This window comes from Bufo gargarizans, chromosome 3, assembly GCF_014858855.1.
Source record: "Bufo gargarizans isolate SCDJY-AF-19 chromosome 3, ASM1485885v1, whole genome shotgun sequence".
NCBI classification, from domain to species: domain Eukaryota; kingdom Metazoa; phylum Chordata; class Amphibia; order Anura; family Bufonidae; genus Bufo; species Bufo gargarizans.
The window spans coordinates 77,353,632-77,375,402 of record NC_058082.1 but is presented as its reverse complement, the minus strand read 5'-3'; the positions used below and the strand labels follow the sequence as shown (position 1 = coordinate 77,375,402).

The 21,771-nt window shown below is 41.9% G+C and overlaps 1 protein-coding gene across 1 annotated transcript in view; it reads left to right on the top strand.

Moving 5' to 3' along the window:
• B3GLCT (beta 3-glucosyltransferase) overlaps window positions 1-21,771 on the top strand; it is a 519,846-nt gene that overhangs the window by 409,124 nt on the left and 88,951 nt on the right. Inside the window, exon 9 of the mRNA XM_044284963.1 lies at window positions 14,203-14,334. Coding sequence (XP_044140898.1) covers window positions 14,203-14,334 — 132 coding nt within the window. The remainder of the gene's footprint in view (window positions 1-14,202; window positions 14,335-21,771) is intronic.

Genomic DNA, 21,771 nt, shown 5'->3' with positions numbered 1-21,771 from the left:
AGTAAGCAGAAAGAATAGGTTTTAATCAGTCACATATAGGAATGTACGCAGTTGTGCCGAATGACCCTGAATAAGGCAAGAACGTTTCTACTAGTTCTAGGAGATTCACAGAATCTGTCCTGGGACAGATAAGAAAACCGAACTCACAGCGGGGGAAGGTGAAACAGTGCGTGGGTGAGATGCTATAACAATTCTTTACATATTTAGAGAAGACAAGATGGAGTCACATTTCTCTTCATATTTCACCCACCAATGTAACAGACGGATTAACTTTATTACTTTCCCTGTCACGTAAGCAGTGCAGGTGTACCTTACAGAAACAGTTGGTATATGTCACCCACCAATGTAACAGACAGATTAACTTTATTAATTTCCCTGTCATGTATGCAGTGCAGGTGTACCTCACACGAACAATTGGTGTATGTCACCCACCGATGTAATAGACAGATTAACTATATTACTTTCCCTGTCATGTATGCAGTGCAGGTGTACCTAAAAAAATAAAATAAATTAATGGGTATATGTCACTGTGAGGCAGTGACAGGCCTCATGGTTGTTAGACTGGGTTCACACGGTCATTGTGGGTGCATTGCAGGAATAGATGAATGCAAAGCGTTTTAATGCGTTTTGCACACGTGTGAGAAAAATCGGCATGTTTGGTACCCGAACCCGGACTTCTTCACAGAAGTTCGGGTTTGGGTTCAGTATTCAGTAAATTTTATTATTTTCTCTTATAACATGGTTATAAGGGAAAATAATATCATTCTTTAATACAGAATGCTTAGTAGAAGGTCAATTGAGGGTTAAAAATTAATAAATAATTATCTCACCTCCTCCAATTGATCGCGTAGCTGCCGGTCTCCTGTTCTTTCTTCACGACCTTTCAAAGGACCTGTGGTGATGTCACTGAGCTCATCACATGGTCCATCACCATGGTGATGGATCATGTGATGAGCAAAGTGATGTCACCACAGGTCCTTTGATAGGTCCTGAAGAAAGAACAGGAGACCTTCTACTAAGCATTCAGTATTAAAGAATGCTATTATTTTCCCTTATAACTATGTTATAAGGGAAAATAATACAGTGAATAGACTTTTATCTTAGCAACCATGCGTGAAAATAGCACCACATCCGCACTTGCTTGCGGATGCTTGCGATTTTCACGCAGCCCGATTCACTTCTATGGGGCCTGCGTTGCGTGAAAAACGCACAATAAAGAGCATGCTGCGATTTTCACGCAACGAACAAGTGATGCGTGAAAATCACTGCATCTCATCACGGGTGTGAACTAACAGACGGATTAACTATATTACTTTCCCCGTCATGTATGCAGTGCAGGTGTACCTCACACAAAAAAATGGGTATATGTCACCCACAGAATTAACAGCCAGATTAATTATTATATTTCTGTGTCAGGGGTGCAAAGCTGGTGTATTGCACCCACAAAAAAAATCTGTACATGTCACCCACAGAATAAATAGCCAGATGAGATTACTAACACTTTCCCTCTTTTTCCCTCAGCTGCCTGCTTCCTGTCACTGCAATACTCAGAGCTGATGGGCGGTGCTACACGTGATCCAGCTTTTATAGAGGCTGGGTCACATGATGCACCGGCCAATCACAGCCATGCCATTAAGGCTACATGCACACGACTGTATGTGTTTTGCGGTCCCCAAATTGCGGTTCCACAAAAAAAAAATCGGATGCCATCCGTTTTTTTTAGCAGTTCCATTGTAACAATGCCTAAAACAGACAAAAATAGGACATGTTATATTTTTTTTGCGGGGCTGCGGAATGAACATACGGATGCTGATAGCACACTGTGTGCTGTCCGCATTTTTTGTGGACCTATCGAAATAAATAGGTCTGCATCCTAGCCGCAAAAAAAGGAACGTACACGGAAACAAACAACGTTCGTGTGACTGTAGCCTAATAGGCATGGCTGTGATGGCTTCTAAGTGTTTACAGCGTAAAAGCTTGTTGATTGGCTGCCCTGCAGCCTTTTAACAAGCTTTATTAAAAGCCCAAACTCGAACCCGAACTTTTCCAGAAAAGCTCGGGTCCGGGTACTCGAGCACGTAACTTTCGGTATGGACCCGAACTTTACAGTTTGGGTTCGCTCAACACTAATAGTGGGAAGAGAAAGGATACAGCGGTACAGTGCTGGCCGATTCTACCGAAGGGAGACGTCCCTTGGTTTTGAATGAAATGCATCTAGCTGTGCAGCTGAGACAAGGAAGAATACGGCTGAAAAAGACTTTAGGGAAGCCCAAAAAATACCTACTCCTTCACAATTATGATAGTAAAAAGAAGCACAGCCATTATGCAAACCTTTTTTGAAAACTCAGTTATGCTTTAAATGAGTATGTATGAGCTATGAGGGGCTACAGATCAAGCAGTCAGAGCTGCTTTCTGAAAGATTCACTGTGAAGCAGAAAGCAACAGTCTATAGATGTACTTGCAGTGAAAACTAGGAAACGGTTGAAAACTTTTAATAAAGACCAATTGAAATCATTTTAGCCCAAAATGAGTAGAATGCAATGATAAAACATGAACCTAAAGGTGTTCATAGGATTTAAGGGAAACAAACAAACAATTTCACAGTGGAATTTCCTTGAGTTGTTTCACTATGGTCTTTTATGGATGTAGTCCTCTCAAAGAAAACTATACAGAATGCAGGTTACAGAGTCTGAGTCATTAAAAGTGTATAGTGCACAAATAATGATCAAAATGCCCCAAAATTATGTATTTTGTGTTTGGGTTCACATTACCAAATCACACAGAACCAGACTAGATCTAATAATACAGGCATGGGTATTGTAACTGATCACAAACAAAACTGTAGGTGGTCCTCTCTCTTTCACCGTCCCCATGGTAAGCCCTCCTTTTTACAGTTCAAGATGGTTCCATTATTGTTATTGCTTCTAATGACAGCCCCTGCCAAAACCCCCTCTCCGAGTAGCCTGCCTCTAAATCCTAGAATGGCACCTCTTTAAATGTTGGTCTCTGCCGTGGTTACCTGTATAACTTCATTCTATAATTCCTAGTGTCCAACATATGTCTTCCTCTTCTTACTCTCATTCCTGATTCCTAACATGGCTACCCACTAACCACGACACTTCAGTGGTGGTTTAAAACCTCCTCTGTTCAGTAGTTTACATTCTCTTAAGTGCAGTATGATGTGGACTGTACCCAGCCTCTCCCCTTTTATGACACCCGATAGTGCTGAAAATGGGCCTCCTCCTGCTCTCTATTCCAGTGATGCAGCTCAATGCTGGTAGCATCTCTTTGCTGATGTCCCTCTCAAGTCTGCTCCTGTACACTCTAGTCTGATGATTTGATGCATCGCAGACCCATGTCTATCCAATTTATAGTGTATGCAATTGTTGCAATTGTTTTCTGAGGGATTTCCACTGAAAACTGTGCTAAAAAGTGACCTTTTAGTGAGGATAGGGGTGGTCTTATACAGGAATAGCTTCCATATAGTATAATGGATAGGCAAATTGGTACATAAAAAAAGTCTGAAATGGGGAGGGGAGTTCTCAAAGGGGTGATCTTTTGTGGACTTTTCACTGAATATGTATTTTGATTGATGGCTAAACAACTATTGCACATACCGTTTTGTAGAGATGAGTTGAAAGAACTCTTGCAACCATAGACTAAGCTGATGATGGGCAATATATTTATGGGAGATATTAAAGTTTTTCTCTGGGAATGATTAGCCCCTTAAGAGCCAGGTCAATTTTAGGTTTTACGTTTGCATTCTTTTCCTTTCTACTTTCCAAAAACCAAAATGTTGTATTTTTATTTTTTTATTCACATAGACGTATCCGAGCCAACACAAGTTGTATTTTTTAATGTCATTGTCTAATTTGCCACGTCTTGTTTTGGAAAACGGGAAAATATTCTTTGTGGGGTGAAACTAAAATATGAAATCTATGGAAATTTCAGCCCGCACAACCCCTAGCAGGTGCAGATTGCTATGGCGAAATAGAGATATAAATGTAAAGACACAAAATGCAATCGCACACTGCAACCAGCTCTCTGCCCTGCCTTTATGCTGGATGTTGAATAAGGCATTTCCATATTTTTCTCTCTGTAGTATGTATTGGAGGCGTGGCGATCTCCAAGCAGTCAAGCACACCTGTCCAGTTAATCTGCCCCCTGGAGGCTGGTTTTAAAGTCAGCATAAAACTGAGTCTGCTTATACAGCACCTACCAGTAGCCATTAGGCTCCAGGAGAAGTATAAAGTGGGCTCAGCATGCATGTTGGTACTTGCATCCCTGGATCCGATGAAAGCTGTAATGGCACCGGACGGGGTTAAAAGCAGAGTGTGCTTGGTGTGCATGCTGTGCCTGCGCTCCCTGGACTTTATGTGGCTGTCATGGCCCATAAAAGGTAGGAACTAGTGTTAGGGACCACTCATGAAGGCGACCTTGACGTGGTGAGTGGCTTATTACGCTTTGGCCAAAATGTACACTAATGCCTTATTCAACATCCAGCATAAAGGCAGGGCAGAGTGCTGGTTGCAGAGTGCGATTGCATTTTGTGTCTTTAAAATAAGAAATCCACCATGGTTATTTGGCTTTGTTATTGCGTTCATTATGCACTAAAAATGATATGCATTTTTTCTTTCCCCCCCCCCCCCATTATGGCATTCCCTGTACGGGAAAATTATTTTTTGTATTTTTATAATTTGACGTTTTTCTGATGCAGCTATATTTATTATGTTAATTTTTTATTGTTTATTTTTTATATGTACAATTAGGAAAGGAGGTTGATTTTAAATTTTTAAGATGTTTGAATTTATTTTTGAAACAACTTTTTATTACTGTAAATTTTAGTCCCCATAGGAGACTTGTACATGCGATCTTCTGATCACTTGTATCATAGTTTGCATTAGAAATACTATTGCAGTCTATAGGATTCTGACAGGCTGCCTGTCGCACTGTGCCTCAGAATGACGTGTTCTGCATAATTTACAATAGGTGGTAATAGAGCATGAGAAATGCAGTCAGGCTGAGCAGCCTGATGGTAAAGCTCAGCAACGTGAAGTGAAGGCAGGCACTGGAGTGCAATCGAGGCCCTGCTCCCTTCATGCTACAAGTCAGGTCTACAGGAGGAGGCCACCCGTCCTAGACACATTCTAAGACTGGTTACAGAGTTACAGAAACAGCAGAAAGTCTGCCCACTCGGCCAACATGAAGCGCGTGTCGGTGGCTTTTCCAGGGTTCAACAGAGGCACCCCCTAACCGAACTTACTGTATTATAGTAATTTATGATACAATCAGTTCAGAACTGACCGCAAGACTATTGCAGTTTTTAGTTTGGGTATATTCATTTCATCAGATGTTTTAGGATACTGGTTTGTGAGCGTAATATCATTTTAGTGTTTATACTGCTTAGAAACAGATGAGTGCTTCAAAATGTTCAAACACCACCTTATATTAACCAGATAGCACTAGCCCAGTGGTCGGCACAGACATAATTTACCATCATTATTAGCTCTTCATTTTCTGTTTGTGCAAGCCTTATATTATTCTCATAATCACTTTGATGTGACACTTTGAATCGCAGTTAAGTCCCTGCCACGGCCAACAGCTGACACTAATTCTGCAAAACTGCAACCGCTTCTGAGAAATGCATGAATACACTGTTCCCCTGCTTAAATCCGGCATCTATTTTCTACAGTGATTGCTCCGGTCATGGCACATTGCCCAGCCAGGATTATCCAATCTAAACCATAATATCTTTTAGAACAAAGCACATAGGTGATCTAATTATCGCAGGGCGAGTCGTTTTCTCTAGGGATGGCAATCAATATGAAGACTGTAATATGAGCAAATACAAAAGAGGATTGCACATAGCATTTTTTGCAAAAAGATACCACCTATTGTGCTTGCTTCATCTGTTTGCCGTGGTACAGTAGCTGCCAAATATCTGTAACCTCCTGGGACTATCCTAGATTTAAAAAAAAAAACAAAGCTGCTTGTTTCTTGTTTTTGGCCAGCTATGCAGAACAATATTGTGTCTGAAACATCTATATGCTGCTCAGCTGCAAAGGTCAGTATATAACGCTAAAGATACACCGCTAAAAGCTGAAGTTGTATAGACCAGGAAAACATAGCGTTCCACAGTTCGGTATGATGGATGGATGGATAGATTAGAGAGAAAGATAAGATAGATAGTTTAATTGGAGATAATGATAGATGTAGATTAGGCTACTTTCACACTAGAGTTTTTGCTGGATCCGGCAGGGTTCAGCAAAAACGCTTCCGTTACTGATAATACAACCATCTGTATCTGTTATGAACGGATTCGGTTGTATTATCTTTAACATAGCCAAGACGGATCCGTCATTAACTCCATTAAAAGTCAATGGGGGGCGGATCCGTTTTCTATTGTGGCAGAGAAAACGGATCTCTCCCCATTGACTTACACTGGGGGCAATGCTGGATCCGTCTTGCTCCGCATCCCAGGACGGAAAGCAAAATACATGTAGCGGTTTGCTCTCCAGTCTGGGAACGCAACTAAACGGAATGGAATGCATTTTGGAGCATTCCGTTCAGTTCAGCTTTGTCCCTATTGACAATGAATGGGGACAAAACTGAAGTGTTTTTTTTCCGGTAATAAGCCCCTATGACTCAATACCGGAAACGTAAACGCTAGTGTGAAAGTAGCCTTAGAGAGATTACACACAAACAAAAAACAACAGCAGCACATTTTCCTAAAAAGTTAAAATAGGTGTAATCCCTCCTAGATTCCAGGTACGAATCCACAGATAATGCCCAAAGAACAAAAATTTAGGCAGTACTCCAAAGAAGGTGAGGGTGGTGGACCCATTTATTACCCCAGTCGTAACGTTTCAGCCCAGCTCAATGGGACCTTTGTCAAGCAAACAAATGATGTCTCACAGGGTTTTTTTTTTTTTTTTTTTTTTTATATAACCTTTATTCTTTTCTTTTTTAAGACATAAAATCTTTCATCAGATCAATAACATAATAAAACATATTCCATATTACTACTATAAAAAAAAAATTATGTAATATCACCCAACCACCCACCCCCCACCCCGGTGGAGAGAGGAGGAGAGAGAGAACGGAAGAGAAGAAAGAAGAAAAAAAAAGGGAACAGAACTCTACAGGGGTTTAAATGCCCACATAGTGATAAAGATACAGGATTACATAATTGAACACCAATAGTGCATAATTGTGTTTCAAATTACTAGTCAAAATAGACCAATGTTTCCTGATAATACTATTTAATACTCTGTTCAGAGAAAGTAGTAACAAAAGGTATACGCGTAAAGGGAGCCTTTCTGTATAAGTTTTAGAGGGATACCCCCTTTTGTCTACATTTATATGTCATCTCCTGATATCTATTAGACAGTTTGTCAGAGTACTGCACAATACGCTTAACTCTAAGAAACTGATGGCAATTGCGGACAAGAATAGGACATGTTCTATTTTTTTTTGCGGAAACAGAAGCACGGATGCGGAAGCGCAGATCCGCAAGTGTGGATGCGGACAGCACATTCCGGCCCCATTGAAAATGAATGGGTCTGCACCCGTTCCGCAAAATTGCGGAACGGATGCGGATCCATTTTGCGGACGTGTGAATGGACCCTTAGTCATGTGGGGTCGGCCGATGATAGTGAGTGATTGGCGCTACTTGTGACATGCTCATTGGCCCATGGAGGACGCGGTTGCTCACACTATGAGCCACCAACGATGCAGCAGGTGTTTTCTGTAGAGATTATATTTATCACAGCTGACGCTGGTGATTTTTAATTGCACTAGGCACTTTTTACAGGTGTAATCACTTACCTGTGCACAGGCACTTTATATTATATGTTTTTTATAACACTAAAGGATGAATATATATATGATTTATCAACTGCTACAATATGAACTTTTACACTATGGATTTAAACCCCTGTGAGACATCATTTGTTTGCTTGACAAAGGCCCCATTGAGCTGGGCTGAAACGTTGCGACTGGGGTAATAATCGGGTCCACCCCCCTCACCATCTTTGGAGTACTGCCTCAATTTTTGTTATTCAGAGAGAGATTAGATAGATTCTAGAGATTAGATAGAGTCTAGATAGACTCCTCCAAGAATCGCAAACTAATAACGACAATGAAAAAGGAAAAAAGAGGCAGCGCTCCAAATGAGATGAAAACGTGGAATGTTTTATTCACCTATAATGCTACAGATACTTTTTTTAATCTTTTTTTGAGTGCTGCCCCTTTTTCCCCTTTTTTTATATCTATAGACAGAGATACAGATGTATCTAAAGATATATTTATATAATGTACACTCGCACATTTAGTTTCTAATCTAAACCTTTTAGATTAGGTTCCTTTTTGATTTTTAAGATATTTGTTTGCTGTCAGTGAACGAGAACACACCTGTTTACATTCAGGGGCCCTACATACCTAGTCTTGCTCTTAAATGAGAAGTGGATGTGATTGTGTCTAACCTGGGTAATATTCTGTGAGACAAAACATCACCAGCAGCTGCACAAATGTCTCGTCGTTTGCCACAATGTATCCGTCTGGAGTCCAGATTATTAGCGTCAGACAGCAGTGCCTAGACTGGATACATTCGTAGCAAATGGATTCTAATAAATCTCCACAGATGAAGAAGCGCCCACTTGTGGTTTGATTGACAGGGCCTGACATCATACCTGGCCCTCCAGCCTGCGCCACTGTTCAGAGTAGCTGCGCAGGCGGCAGTGCTTCTGGGTAGGGGCGCATAAGCAGTCGTTGCTTCTGAAGCTGAATGTGAGCTTCTGCCCCACTACTCAGAATAGCGGCACAGGCAAGAGATTGACAGCACCGGGCGGGATGTCCGGCTCTGTCACTAAAACTGCAGTTGGGCATAGGTAATGAAGTCTAGCTGATGAGACGGATCGATTCGCTCATCCCTGATTTGTATCTGCTTCTCAGTTGAAGTACTGGTTTTCTGGCTCTAAGGCTTCATACACACGACCAGGTTTCGGTCCATATATTAAGTGTCCGCAAAATACGGATGCCTTCTGTGTGCAGTCCACATTTTTCTCACTCCAAACAATAGAAATTAATAGAACGTGTTTTATTATTTTTGAAATGGCCACACAGAGCCACATAAAATAAGGCCTTAAAGGGAACCTGTCATCTGGATTTTGTGTATAGAGCTGAGGACATGGGTTGCTAGATGGCCGCTAGCACATCCGCAATACCCAGTCCCCATAGCTCTGTGTGCTTTTATTGTGTTAAAAAACATGATTTGTTACATATGCAAATTAACCTGAGATGAGTCCTGTGCGTGAGATGAGTCAGGGACAGGACTCATCTCAGGGTAATTTGCATATGTATCAAATCGTATTTTTTTTACACAATAAAAGCACACAGAGCTATGGGGACTGGGTATTGTGGATGTGCTAGCGGCCATCTATCAACCCATGTCCTCAGCTCCATACACAAAATCCAGTTGACAGGTTCCCTTTAATAAGTATTCACTGACAGCAAACAGATATCTTGAAAATATTTTATGTAAGCAGTGCTTGAACATTTATATAAAATTTAGAAAAACCCTTTAATTGTAATGTGATGCATTTGTAGTAGGGCTAACCCTGTTTAGATTAGCCTTTAGGTTATATATTTTTTACTGTCCAGAAAAAAACGTTAGGGGTTTTCCAGGAATAATGTCTTTTCTATAATGACTGCAGTCTGCCTCTGTCAACGGAAGATCCATATTAACCTTCTTCCCACTGCTCCGGTGATCTGCGCTGGTTACTGCATGTCAGTCTTCTGCTCCATACAGTGTCTACATCCAGTGCTACATGGCCATGGTCGCATGCTCCGCTGCAGCCAGGGGCTGGCTTCAGCAGTGATGTGGCCACAAGCGGGACATCACTGCTGAACCCAGTTATTGGTTGTAGATGAGCATGTTACCATGCCCATGCAGTGCTGGATGTAGACACGGCGTCGACCGGAACAAGGACAAGCGGGAGCCAGCATGGAGGACTGCAGAGGTGGAAAGAAGGTAAGTATGAATCTTCCCTTTACAGAGGCAGACTGCAGTCATTATAGAAAAACAACAAATTTCTAGAAAACTCCTTTAAAGGGGTATTCCTGTTATGTAAAGTTATCCCCTATCCACAAGATAGAGCGGTGGGGGTCCTACTGCTGGGACCCACTGATCATCAGAATATTGACCCCCATACCCTGTGAAATTAACGGAGCGGGTCCCCATTCTCCTGATCGTCAGCGTCCCAGAGATAGACGATCTTGTGGATAGGGGAAAATTTTACATAACCAGAAGGGCATCTGTCAGCATATTTTTACCTATGAAACTGGCTGACCTGTTACATGTGCGCTTGGCAGCTGAAGACATCTGTGTTGGTCCCATCTTCATATGTGTTCACATTGCTGAGAAAAATGATTTTTTAAATATGCAAATGAGCCTTTAGGAGCAATGGGGGCGTTGCTGTTACACCTAGAGACTGCTTTCTCTGGAACTGACGTGCCTCGGCACGTTGATTGGCAGGGCCAGGCGTTATGATGATTTCACTGCCTGTCAAACAAAGTGCAGAGAGTGCCGTAATTGCAGAGAGAGCAGAGACTATCTAGGTGTAACGGCAGCGCCCCCATTGCTCCCAGAGGCTCATTTGCATATATTAAAATATGTTTCTCAGCAATGTGGGCACATATGAACATGGGACCAACACATATGTGTATGCCTTTAGCCGTCAAGCGCACATGGAACAGGTCAGCCAGGTTCATGGGTACAAATCTGCTGACAGATGCCCGTTAATTAGACTAGATTTTCTGTGCCGTCTCAAGAACACTGTGGATACTTGTGGCATTATCTGTGCTCTTATGAGCTATATTTGCAGAAAGGAAGATTTTCCTGTGTCATGGTGTGTGGACATTGTGACCTGCTCTCATCTTCCTTCTAATTGTAACAATTTTGTTTGCATCTTAATTATTGTGCTGCTGTGGCCAGTGCCTATGAACGCCTGATGACTGTAATTGCACTGATTTGTCATGTTCTACCAAACCAAAAATTGTTCCTGTTAACTTCACATCTAGTAGTTAATTTCTTATTAGAAATTTTTTTTTTTTTGTAATGCATTTTCCAGTGAATGTCATATTATCATGCACTGTGCTTAAATAATAAATCTGTTCTGGTTTTCACTCTATTTAACCCCTTTAGGACCAAGGCATTTTTGGGCTTAAAAGAAATTCGTCTGCAACTTTTTGCATATAAAACTAATGGCATGGTGCTGCTGGTCACATTACACCTTACATTACATAAACTTTCAGCAGGGCCTCTTTGCAGAAATAAACGAATATTTCAGTAATTGAGTATTCTACCGATTATTTACGATTAATCGAGTACTCTAATAAGAAAAATGAATTAATAGACTGTTTTTCTTTATTAAAACACAACAGACCCCCTGCCCATCAGTCCCCAACACCCTTCATTCCTCCCTGTGCAATCAGCCCTAGTGCATCAGTTCCCCCCCAGTGCCATCAGCTCCATTCCCCACAGTGCCATCAGCTCCATTCCCCACAGTGCCATCAGATCCATTCCCCACAGTGCCATCAGATCCACTATCCCCCTGTGCCATCAGCTCCAATATCCCCCAGTGCCATCAGCTCCCCCCGTGCCATCAGCTCTATTCCCCCAATGCCTTCAGCTTTCCCCCACCCCGGTGCCTTCAGCTCTCCCCACCCTGTGCCATCAGCTCCACTTCCCCTTGTGCCATCGTCTCTCCCCCCTTGTGCCATTGTCTCTGCTCACCTTGTGCCATCTCTCCCCACCCAGTGTCATTAGCTCTCCCCACCCCAGTGCCATCAGCTCCACTCCCACAGTGCCCTCAGCTCTCCCCCACCCAGTGCCATATGCTCCACTCCCCCAGTGCCTTCAGCTCTCCCCAACCAGTGGCATCAGCTCTCCCCCACCCCAGTGCCATCAGCTCTCCCCCACCCAGTGCCTTCAGCTCTCCCCCACCCAGTGCCTTCAGCTCTCCCCACCCACTGCCATCAGCTCCACTCCCCCAGAGCCATCAGCTCTCCCCCACCCCAGAGCCATCAGCTCTTCACCACCCCAGTGCCATCAGCTCCACTTCCCCTTGTGCCATCGTCTCTGCTCACCTTGTGCCATCTCTCCCCTAAGGCCAGGCCACACTAGGGACGCACGGTCCATGAAAGCCCAGCCTGCTCTCCTCCTGACACCTGGAGTGCACAGCGTCATTGGTTGCTATGATGCTGAGCACTCTGGGCGTCTGGCCTTAGTCGCTCCCCCACCCCCTCAGTATCACCAACTTACGTTTCCAGCAGGGCCGCCGCCGATACTCCATCGTTCTGTGCTGCTCTGGGCCTGACGTCACACAGAGCGTCAGGTCACTACGTGCGTACATACGTCAGGAGTAGTGATGAGCGAACTTCTGTTTTAAGTTCGGCGTCTAAAGTTCGGCTTCCGGTTAGCGGAGAATCCCGATATGGTTCCCGATATGGATTCCGACTTCCGTTGTGGTCCGTGGTAGCGGAATCAATAATGGCCGATTATTGATTCCGCTACCACGGACCACAACGGAAGTCGGAATCCATATCGGGAACCAAATCGGAATTCTCCGCTAACCGGAAGCCGAACTTTAGACGCCGAACTTAAAACAGAAGTTCGCTCATCACTAGTCAGGAGGTCAGTGCAGCACGGGACCATGGACGTGCTGTGGAGTGTCTGGAGGCCCCCTGCTGGAAAGGTGAGTATTCCGAGCGCATTGCAGTCCAGCGGGAGACCACGGAGAGGGAGTAATAGCAAGCGCTTCACTCCCGCTCCGTGGTCACGTGATGCAAACCAATCCTCGATGCAAATAATTTGCATTGAGGATTTTTTTTGTGTCTAATTACTCGATGTAGTCGAGTACTCGTTGCAGCCCTACTAGGCACAAATCAAATGTAAGCGTGTAACAAAAGCAAATTTGCCCGTTATGCAGCCGCAGTCTGAGTGCCTTTAGGAAAGATGCCCAATTTTGTAGGAAACGGAGCAGAACAGTAAATTCACTGCTTGTTGCAGAGGAACCAACGCAACTTGCAGATAGGACGAGATGAGAACGTCTTTATTGTAGGTTATGCAAAGAAACCATGTGTTTCTGGGACATATTGTAACCTGATGAAACGGATTTTGATGCCCCCGAAACGCGTTGTTTCTGTGCATAACCTATAATAACGAAGTTCTCATCTCATCCAATCTGCAAGTTGTGTTGGTTCCTTTGCGCCAAGCAGTTAACTTACTGTTCTTCTCCAGACAGTAGTAGTGAGCCAAGATGTATATAGATAGATATAATATATATAAATCTCATCATGCTCAAGATTTCAGTGATGCTGGGTGATTGTTTCCAAGCCAAGGGGATGTCAATCAAAGTAAGATGGACAGGTTTGGACCGGTGACCGCATTACCGTGAGACAATAGATTACCCCAGGATCCTCATTTATATACAGACAGGTACTTTTTTTTAAAGTTTTGTTTCTGCAAAAGGCACTGCTGACGGTGTTACCGGAGACATGATAGATTTCAGTGTAATGTGCCCTGCAGCTCCATCCCATTAGTTTCATATGCCAAGTACATGTTGGTGACCGGTTCCGTTTAAGGGGCTGAAAAATATTTAGCCTTTTCTTCTTGGTATTCTGGATTGTAAAACACTTTCGCATTGAGATGACTAAATGAGGCCTTGTTTGTTTTTTTTTCACTCAGTAATCATGCCAGGGTGTATGTAGTTGGTGAAATGAAACCAAATTCTCAATTGAATTTGGTTTCCTGGTTGATTTAGTGGCCATATAGGGCTGAACAACATTTTTCCTTCAATAATCATTATTCGGTAACAAAATTTTGCGTTTTCTTGGGTTACAGTATATGTGTCTAATTTTGTCTGTCTTTGAAGATCTGAAACATTCATGTGTGATAAATGTGTAAAAATAGAAGAAAGTGGAAGGACCAAATACTTTTTGTCAGCACCGTACTTTAAAACTGATGTGCATACAATTATAGAGCAATTTTGATAAAAAGAAGGAAAAGACAAATGCAAAACTAAATGTTTTATGCAGTCAATAAATATTAAGAACCTTTTGCTCTAATGTAAATTTGGTAGTGTCAGTACTGCACGCTGTTAGGTTAAATGTTTTGCAGTAAGCTTTCTTGTTTTTCTATAGATTGCCCTGTACATATGGCAGAAAGTTGATGCCCTGGAGCTTACATCGGTTCCAGAGTTTTGCACAGAAGATCCAAAGTCTCCGAAAGCAGCAGAATGCGCCACCACTTTCACCAACACCTTACCAGTCTGTGTGAGTATTAATTTTGTGCAAGTTTCGGAAACAACATACAGAGTTCTTTTGCTGTTGGAAGTAGCAACATCTTTGTGTGTGTTCTTGTATTAGTGTATTAGTGACAGTGTAAATTGAGTGCACCCAGCTGCATGCTGTGCTGAGGAAGAAGTTCATTAGCCTCCAGCAGAGAGCTTGATAACTTACTAGGCCTCATGCATACGACCATTGTTGTGTTCCGTTCCGCAAAATGGGGTTCCGTTGTTCCGTTTCAGTTTTTGTTTCCGTGTGTCTTCCTTTATTTTTGGAGGATCACCAGACATGAATGAAAGTAAAAAAAATTCTAAGTCAAGTTTGCCATGCAAATGATAGGAAAAAAACGGACGCGGACGCAGATGACAATCTTGTGTGCCTCCGTGTTTTTTCAAGGACCCATTGACTTGAATGGGTCCGCGAACCGTTTTCCGTGAAAAAAAATAGGACAGGTTATATTTTTTTGGACTGACTGTAACCACGTATCACGGACGCGGATAACAAACGGTGTATTAGCTGAGTTTTCAACGGACCCATTGAAAGTCAATGGGTCCGCAGAAAATCACGAACAACGGACACGGAATGAAACAACGGTCATGTGCATGAGGTCTTAAAGTGTAGAAACAGCAAGCGGTAATATTATAAGGCCACATGCTTGTGGTGTGTATTATGTGCAGATATTTGTGTGGAAAATCCACTGCATTATACAGTAATAGCTTAAAAGGTTTATCCCATGACCAATGTAAAAACTGAAAATCAGACACCATCTAGTGCATGGATGTCAAACTCATGGCCCTCCAGATGTTGCAAAACTACAACTCCCATCACTCCCTGATAGCTGTAGTATGCCCAGGCATGATGGGAGTTGTAGTTTTGCAACAGCTGGAGGGCCACGAGTTTGACACCCCTGATCTAGTGCATGACAACCTCTTTCTAACAAAGCTAGAACCAGCCCTGTACCTCACATGGATCCAGAGATTTCCCCATTCATTGCTCTGGTATATTTTTATCAAGCTGACAGCTCAAGGGGGAGTGTCTGTTCCGCTGCATCTCAGGGGGCGTGTCTCAGCTCTCCCTATCACAGCTCAGGAGGCAGTTGAAGGATGAAACTGAGCATGTGCGGCCATCTCAGTGAGCAGGACAAAGAAATAAGAAAAAAAAAACACAGCAGGTGGCGCTATACAGATACATTTTAATGAATAACTTAGTGGCTATGCTAAATTTTTAATTACATGGAATTACAAAAGTATTAACATCCAAGTGCTGGATTGACAACTGTACAATATTTTTTCATGGGACAACTCCTTTAACCCCTTAAGGACACAGGGCGTACAGGTACGCCCTTGTGCCCTGGTACTTAAGGACACAGGGCGTACATGTACGCCCTGTGCATTTTCGATCACTGCCGTGCGGCTGGCAGTGATCGGAACCCGGTGCCTGCTCAAATCATTGAGCAGGCACCTAGGCTAAATGCGCGGGGGGGTCCCGTGACCCCCCCATGTCGGCGATCGCGGCAAACCGCAGGTCAATTCAGACCTGCGGTTTGCTGCGATTTCTGCAGTTTCTGATCCCCGCGGTCCCTGACCGCGGGGATCAGAAACTTTAGGATTAAAAATTGTTTCGTGTATCCCTCCCCCTTGCACCCCTGAGTTATTCGAGCACGGTGGGAGGTACAGGGGGAGGGTTGCGGGCGGTGCGGGAGGCGGGCGGTGCGGTAGGCGGGATCGCGATCCCCCGCCCGCCTCCCATTGCGTAATCGTTGGCGTCTAGTGGGTATACCAGGGTGCCAGCACATTGCTGGCACCCTGGTATAAACGGCTGACATCGGTGATGCGATGTCAGCCGTTTAACCCTTTCCATACAGCGGTCCGTACGGACCGCTGTATGGAAAAGATTAACAGCGCAGGGAGCTCCCTCCCTCTCCCATCGGGGGGCTACTGTGCCTTTGCAGCCCCTCCGAATGGAGAGGGAGAGAGCTCCCAGGCAGCCCCCCAAGCCCCGTCCTTACCCTTCCCCGTCTGCGCAGTTCTGACCATAACTGAGCAGACGGGGAAGGTTCCCATGGCAACAGGACGCCTTCTCAGGCGTCCTGCTGTCCATGGTGCTGAACAGATCTGTGCTGAAAGGCATAGATCTGTTCAGACAAAGTGTAAAATACAGTACAGTACTATATATTGTACTGTACTGTATTATACAGACATCAGACCCACTGGATCTTCAAGAACCAAGTGGGTCTGGGTCAAAAAAAAAGTGAAAAAAGTGAAAAATAAAGTAAAAATCAAAAAACACATTTATCACCGATTAAAAATGAAAAAAATTAAATTCCCTACACATGTTTGGTATCGCCGCGTCCGTAACGACCTGATCTATAAAACGGTCATGTTACTTTACCCGAACGGTGAACGCCATAAAAATAAAAAATTAAAAACTATGATGAAATTGGAATTTTGCCCACCTTACTTCCCAAAAAAGGTAATAAAAGTGATCAAAAAAGTCGCATCTACGCCAAAATTGTAACAATCAAACCGTTATCTCATCCCGCAAAAATCATACCCTACCCAAGATAATCGCCCAAAAACTGAAAAAGTTATGGCTCTTAGACTATGGAAACACTAAAACATGATTTCTTTTGTTTCAAAAATGAAATCATTGTGCAAAACTTACATAAATAAAAAAAAAGTATACATATTAGGTATCGCCGCGTCCGTATTGACCGGCTCTATAAAAATATTACATGACCTAACCCCTCAGATGACCACCGTAAAAAAATAAAAATAAAAAAGCCATTTTTTGTCATCTTCCGTCACAAAAAGTGTAATAGCAAGCAATCAAAAAGTCATGTGCACCCCAAAATAGTGCCAATCAAACCGTCATCTCATCCCACAAAAAATGAGACCATACTTAAGATAATCGCCCAAAAATTAAAAAAAACTATGGCTCTTAGACTATGGAGACACTAAAACATTTTTTTGTTTTAAAAATGAAATTATTGTGTAAAACGTACATAAATAAATAAAATTGTATACATATTGGGTATCACCGCGTCCGTGACAACCTGCTCTATAAAATTACCACATGATCTAACCTGTCAGATGAATGGTGTAAATAACAAAAAAAAAAACAATGCCAAAAAAGCAATTTCTTGTTACCTTGCCGCACAAAAAGTGTAATATAGAGCAACCAAAAATCATATGTACCCTAAACTTGTACCAACAAAACTGCCACCCTATCCCGTAGTTTCTAAAATGGGGTCACTTTTTTGGAGTTTCTACTCTAGGGGTGCATCAGGGGGCTTCAAATGGGACATGGTGTCTAAAAAACCAGTCCAGCAAAATCTGCCTTCCAAAAACCGTATGGCATTCCTTTCCTTCTGCGCCCTGCCGTGTGACCGTACAGCGGTTTACGACCACATATGGGGTGTTTCTGTAAACGACAGAATCAGGGCCATAAATAACGAGTTTTGTTTGGCTGTTAACCCTTGCTTTGTAACTGGAAAAAAAATATTAAAATGGAAAATCTGCCAAAAAAGTGAAATTTTGAAATTGTATCTCTATTTTCCATTAAATCTTGTGCAACACCTAAAGGGTTAACAAAGTTTGTAAAAATCAGTTTTGTATACCTTGAGGGGTGTAGTTTCTTAGATGGGGTCACTTTTATGGAGTTTCTACTCTAGGGGTGCATCAGGGGGGCTTCAAATGGGACATGGTGTCAAAAAAACTGTCCAGCAAAACATGCCTTCCAAAAACCAAACGGCGCACCTTTCACTCTACGCCCCGCTGTGTGGCCGTACAGTAGTTTACGGCCACATATGGCGTGTTTCTGTAAACGGCAGAGTCAGGGCAATAAAGATACAGTCTTGTTTGGCTGTTAACCCTTGCTTTGTTAGTGGAAAAAATGGGTTAAAATGGAAAATTAGGCAAAAAAATGAAATTCTCAATTTTCATCCCCATTTGCCAATAACTCTTGTGCAACACCTAAAGGATTAACAAACTTTGTAAAATCAGTTTTGAATACCTTGAGGGGTGTAGTTTCTTAGATGGGGGTCACTTTTATGGAGTTTCTACTCTAGGGGTGCATCAGGGGGCTTCAAATGGGACATGGTGTCAAAAAAACAGTCCAGCAAAACCTGCCTTCCAAAAACCAAACGGCGCACCTTTCACTGTACGCCCCGCTGTGTGGCCGTACAGTAGTTTACGGCCACATATGGGGTGTTTCTGTAAACGGCAGAGTCAGGGCAATAAAGATACAGTCTTGTTTGGCTGTTAACCCTTGCTTTGTTAGTGGAAAAAATGGGTTAAAATGGAAAATTAGGCAATAAAATGAAATTCTCAAATTTCATCCCCATTTGCCAATAACTCTTGTGCAACACCTAAAGGGTTAACAAAGTTTGTAAAATCAGTTTTGAATACCTTGAGGGGTGTAGTTTATAGAATGGGGTCATTTTTGGGTGGTTTCTATTATGTAAGCCTCGCAAAGTGACTTCAGAGCTGTAGTGGTCCCTAAAAATTGGGTTTTTGTAAATTTCTGAAAAATTTCAAGATTTGCTTCTAAACTTCTAAGCCTTGTAACATCCCCAAAAAATAAAATATCATTCCCAAAATAATTCAAACATGAAGTAGACATATGGGGAATGTAAAGTCATCACAATTTTTAAGGGTATTACTATGTATTACAGAAGTAGAGAAACTGAAACTTTGAAATTTGTTAATTTTTCCCAATTTTTGGTAAATTTGACATTTTTTTATGCAAAAAAAAATATTTTTTTTAACTTTATTTTACCAGTGTCATGAAGTACAATATGTGACGAAAAAACAATCTCAGAATGGCCTGGATAAGTCAAAGCGTTTTAAAGTTATCATCACTTAAAGTGACACTGGTCAGATTTTCAAAAAATGGCCTGGTCCTAAGGTGTAAAAAGGCTGTGTCCCTAAGGGGTTAAGTAGATGAGATTTTCAAAATATCATGTACATGGTTCAGACATTTTCCACAAGGAAATCTGCAGAATGTCAGTTGTTTGTATAAATGCAAATTTCAGTGTTTGCAATGCAAAGGGTGATATCTGAGCCAAATACACATCAAAATCTGTGACAAAATCCACAATTAACACATGTAGATTTTGGTGCGGAAATGTAGCATAAACCACACGAAAATCCATTGGATAAATCTGAATAAATTACAGTCGAGTACATGTACCCTAATAGCCATGTCAGACTGCTAGGTTATTGATGACAAATGTAGAAGGTTTGAATCCCTCATCTCTTGACTATAAAAAAAAAAAAATCTTGACTATAAAAAAAACAAACAAAAAACACACAGAGCATACTATGATACTATGATTCTTTTATCTTCCTGTAGTTATGGACAGAAGATGCAGATCCTTAGATTAAGTCAACTAAGAGCTCTCTCCAATAAACACAGCAAAATAGCAACAACAAAAAAAAGGGTGGGGGAGGGGTATATAGTCTCACCACTCAACGTGGTTGTGTCTCAAAAATGCTTGAGTGTTGTCTTCTTACCTGTGCGTGGAGGCTCAGTGGTTGACACTGGTGCCTTGCAGCGCTGGGGTCCTAAGTTTGAATCCGGCCAAGAACAACATCTGCATGGAGTTTGTATGTTCTCCCCATGTTTGTGTGGGCTTCCTCCCACACTCCAAAGACATACTGATAGGAATCTAGACTGTGAGCCCCATTGGGGGGAGTGTGATGATAATGTCTGTAAAGCGCTTCAGAATATAACAGCGCTATATAAGAGCATAAAATAAATACATAAAAAAAAAAAATGATCATAATGGCAGAGGCTGCTACTGTGCAGACTGTAAAAGGAGTGTGCCCAGTGCCAGCCTTCACACCATTTTGCACATGGAAGGAGACAGTGCTCAGACTTGAAGGTAGCAATAGGCTTGGAGATTTTGAGGCTAAATATACTTTTTTCTTTTTGCAGTTTTTAATTTAAAAATAGCAATTTCCCCTTGAAAATTCAGAACGGTCTGCAGGCCTCATTATTGTTTGAAGCAAATGCATTGCCTATTTTTTTTTATTATTATTTTTGTTACTAATTAAAACCATAGCTTGTACGTATACTTTCTAACCTGTTTTTATTATCAGATTTATTAACCCTATTAACAGACTTTTTTTGTAACTCTTTCATCACAGGGAATTATACCAATGTATTATACCAAATTATACCAATTATGCCAAATTATACGACAATTATGCCAAGATAACAATTAATTCAATACAAAAAGAAAAAAGAGCCTTTTGTACTCCCATAAAGTGCATACCTTTTATTAAATATTCAATTGATCCACTTGATAAAAAGCTACAGAATAACCGTATACCCTACATATACATATCTATCACTGCATATCACATTGGTATGTATGCTTTGCATCCCCCTGTCAATTAGTTGTTATACTAGAAAATAGCCTTGAAATAAAAGAATAGTTTAAAGGCTATGTACACTGTTGAGAACAATTATTTTTATAATTGCATTTTCTAGCTGTGTGCATCTCACTTTCACATTGTGTTGGTCATCTAATAACCCTCATCTCTAAATTACTAAGAGGTCATAAACAGTTATTTAAGCCACATTCTTATCCGTAAGATACGGATTGAGCTTTCATGAGTGTTTATAATAGCTCCTAGATGGGACAAACCCAGACACTCAGCATATATACAGATATAATAAAAAAATATATATCCAAAAATGTATCTTTATTGAAATCAATAAAACAAAAAAATACACAATAGAGACCTGGCTAGTGGCACCTCTTAGAGACCCCGACACGTGTTTCGCGTCAGCTTCCTACATTTTTGTATTATATCTGTGTATATGCTGAGTGTCTGGGTTTGTCCCATCTAGGAGCTATTCTTTTTTGACACTTGCATTCTATTTGTGTTGTACAGATGCATTCCGATTTTGTGTTTTATTGCTCATTGGTATCTTGAGTGTTTATAATGTCTGAGAGCAGAGATAAGGAGCCTGTCAGATCCCTGTCTGACTGAGCAGAGAGAAAATTAAGATCCTGCTAGTAGAGGATCTCAGCTCTGTACAGAGAAAAGGACTCTTTAAAGCCCAATTGGAAAAATGATTTTTAGCTCATAATGAGTACAATGCACTAATTAAAAAAAATGCCCCCAAAGGTGTACATAGCCTTTTAAAACGGCACAGAATAGTAATTCTAATGCCTTATAATCTTGACATGTGTTTTGCTTTGGCGTCGTCAGGAGGTGTACGGGAAAGAGGAGTAAGAGCAGAATAAGAAGACCAATTCACCAATGAACTACCTGGCCAGTCATATGCTAAGCCTACATAACCTGTCACCAGATCTTAGGAACCCTCAGCACATGCTCAAACTGTCCACCTACGATTCAAGGAATGCACCCATGCCTTGGATGGTGGGTGAAAGCTCCTTGGTTTGGAGCA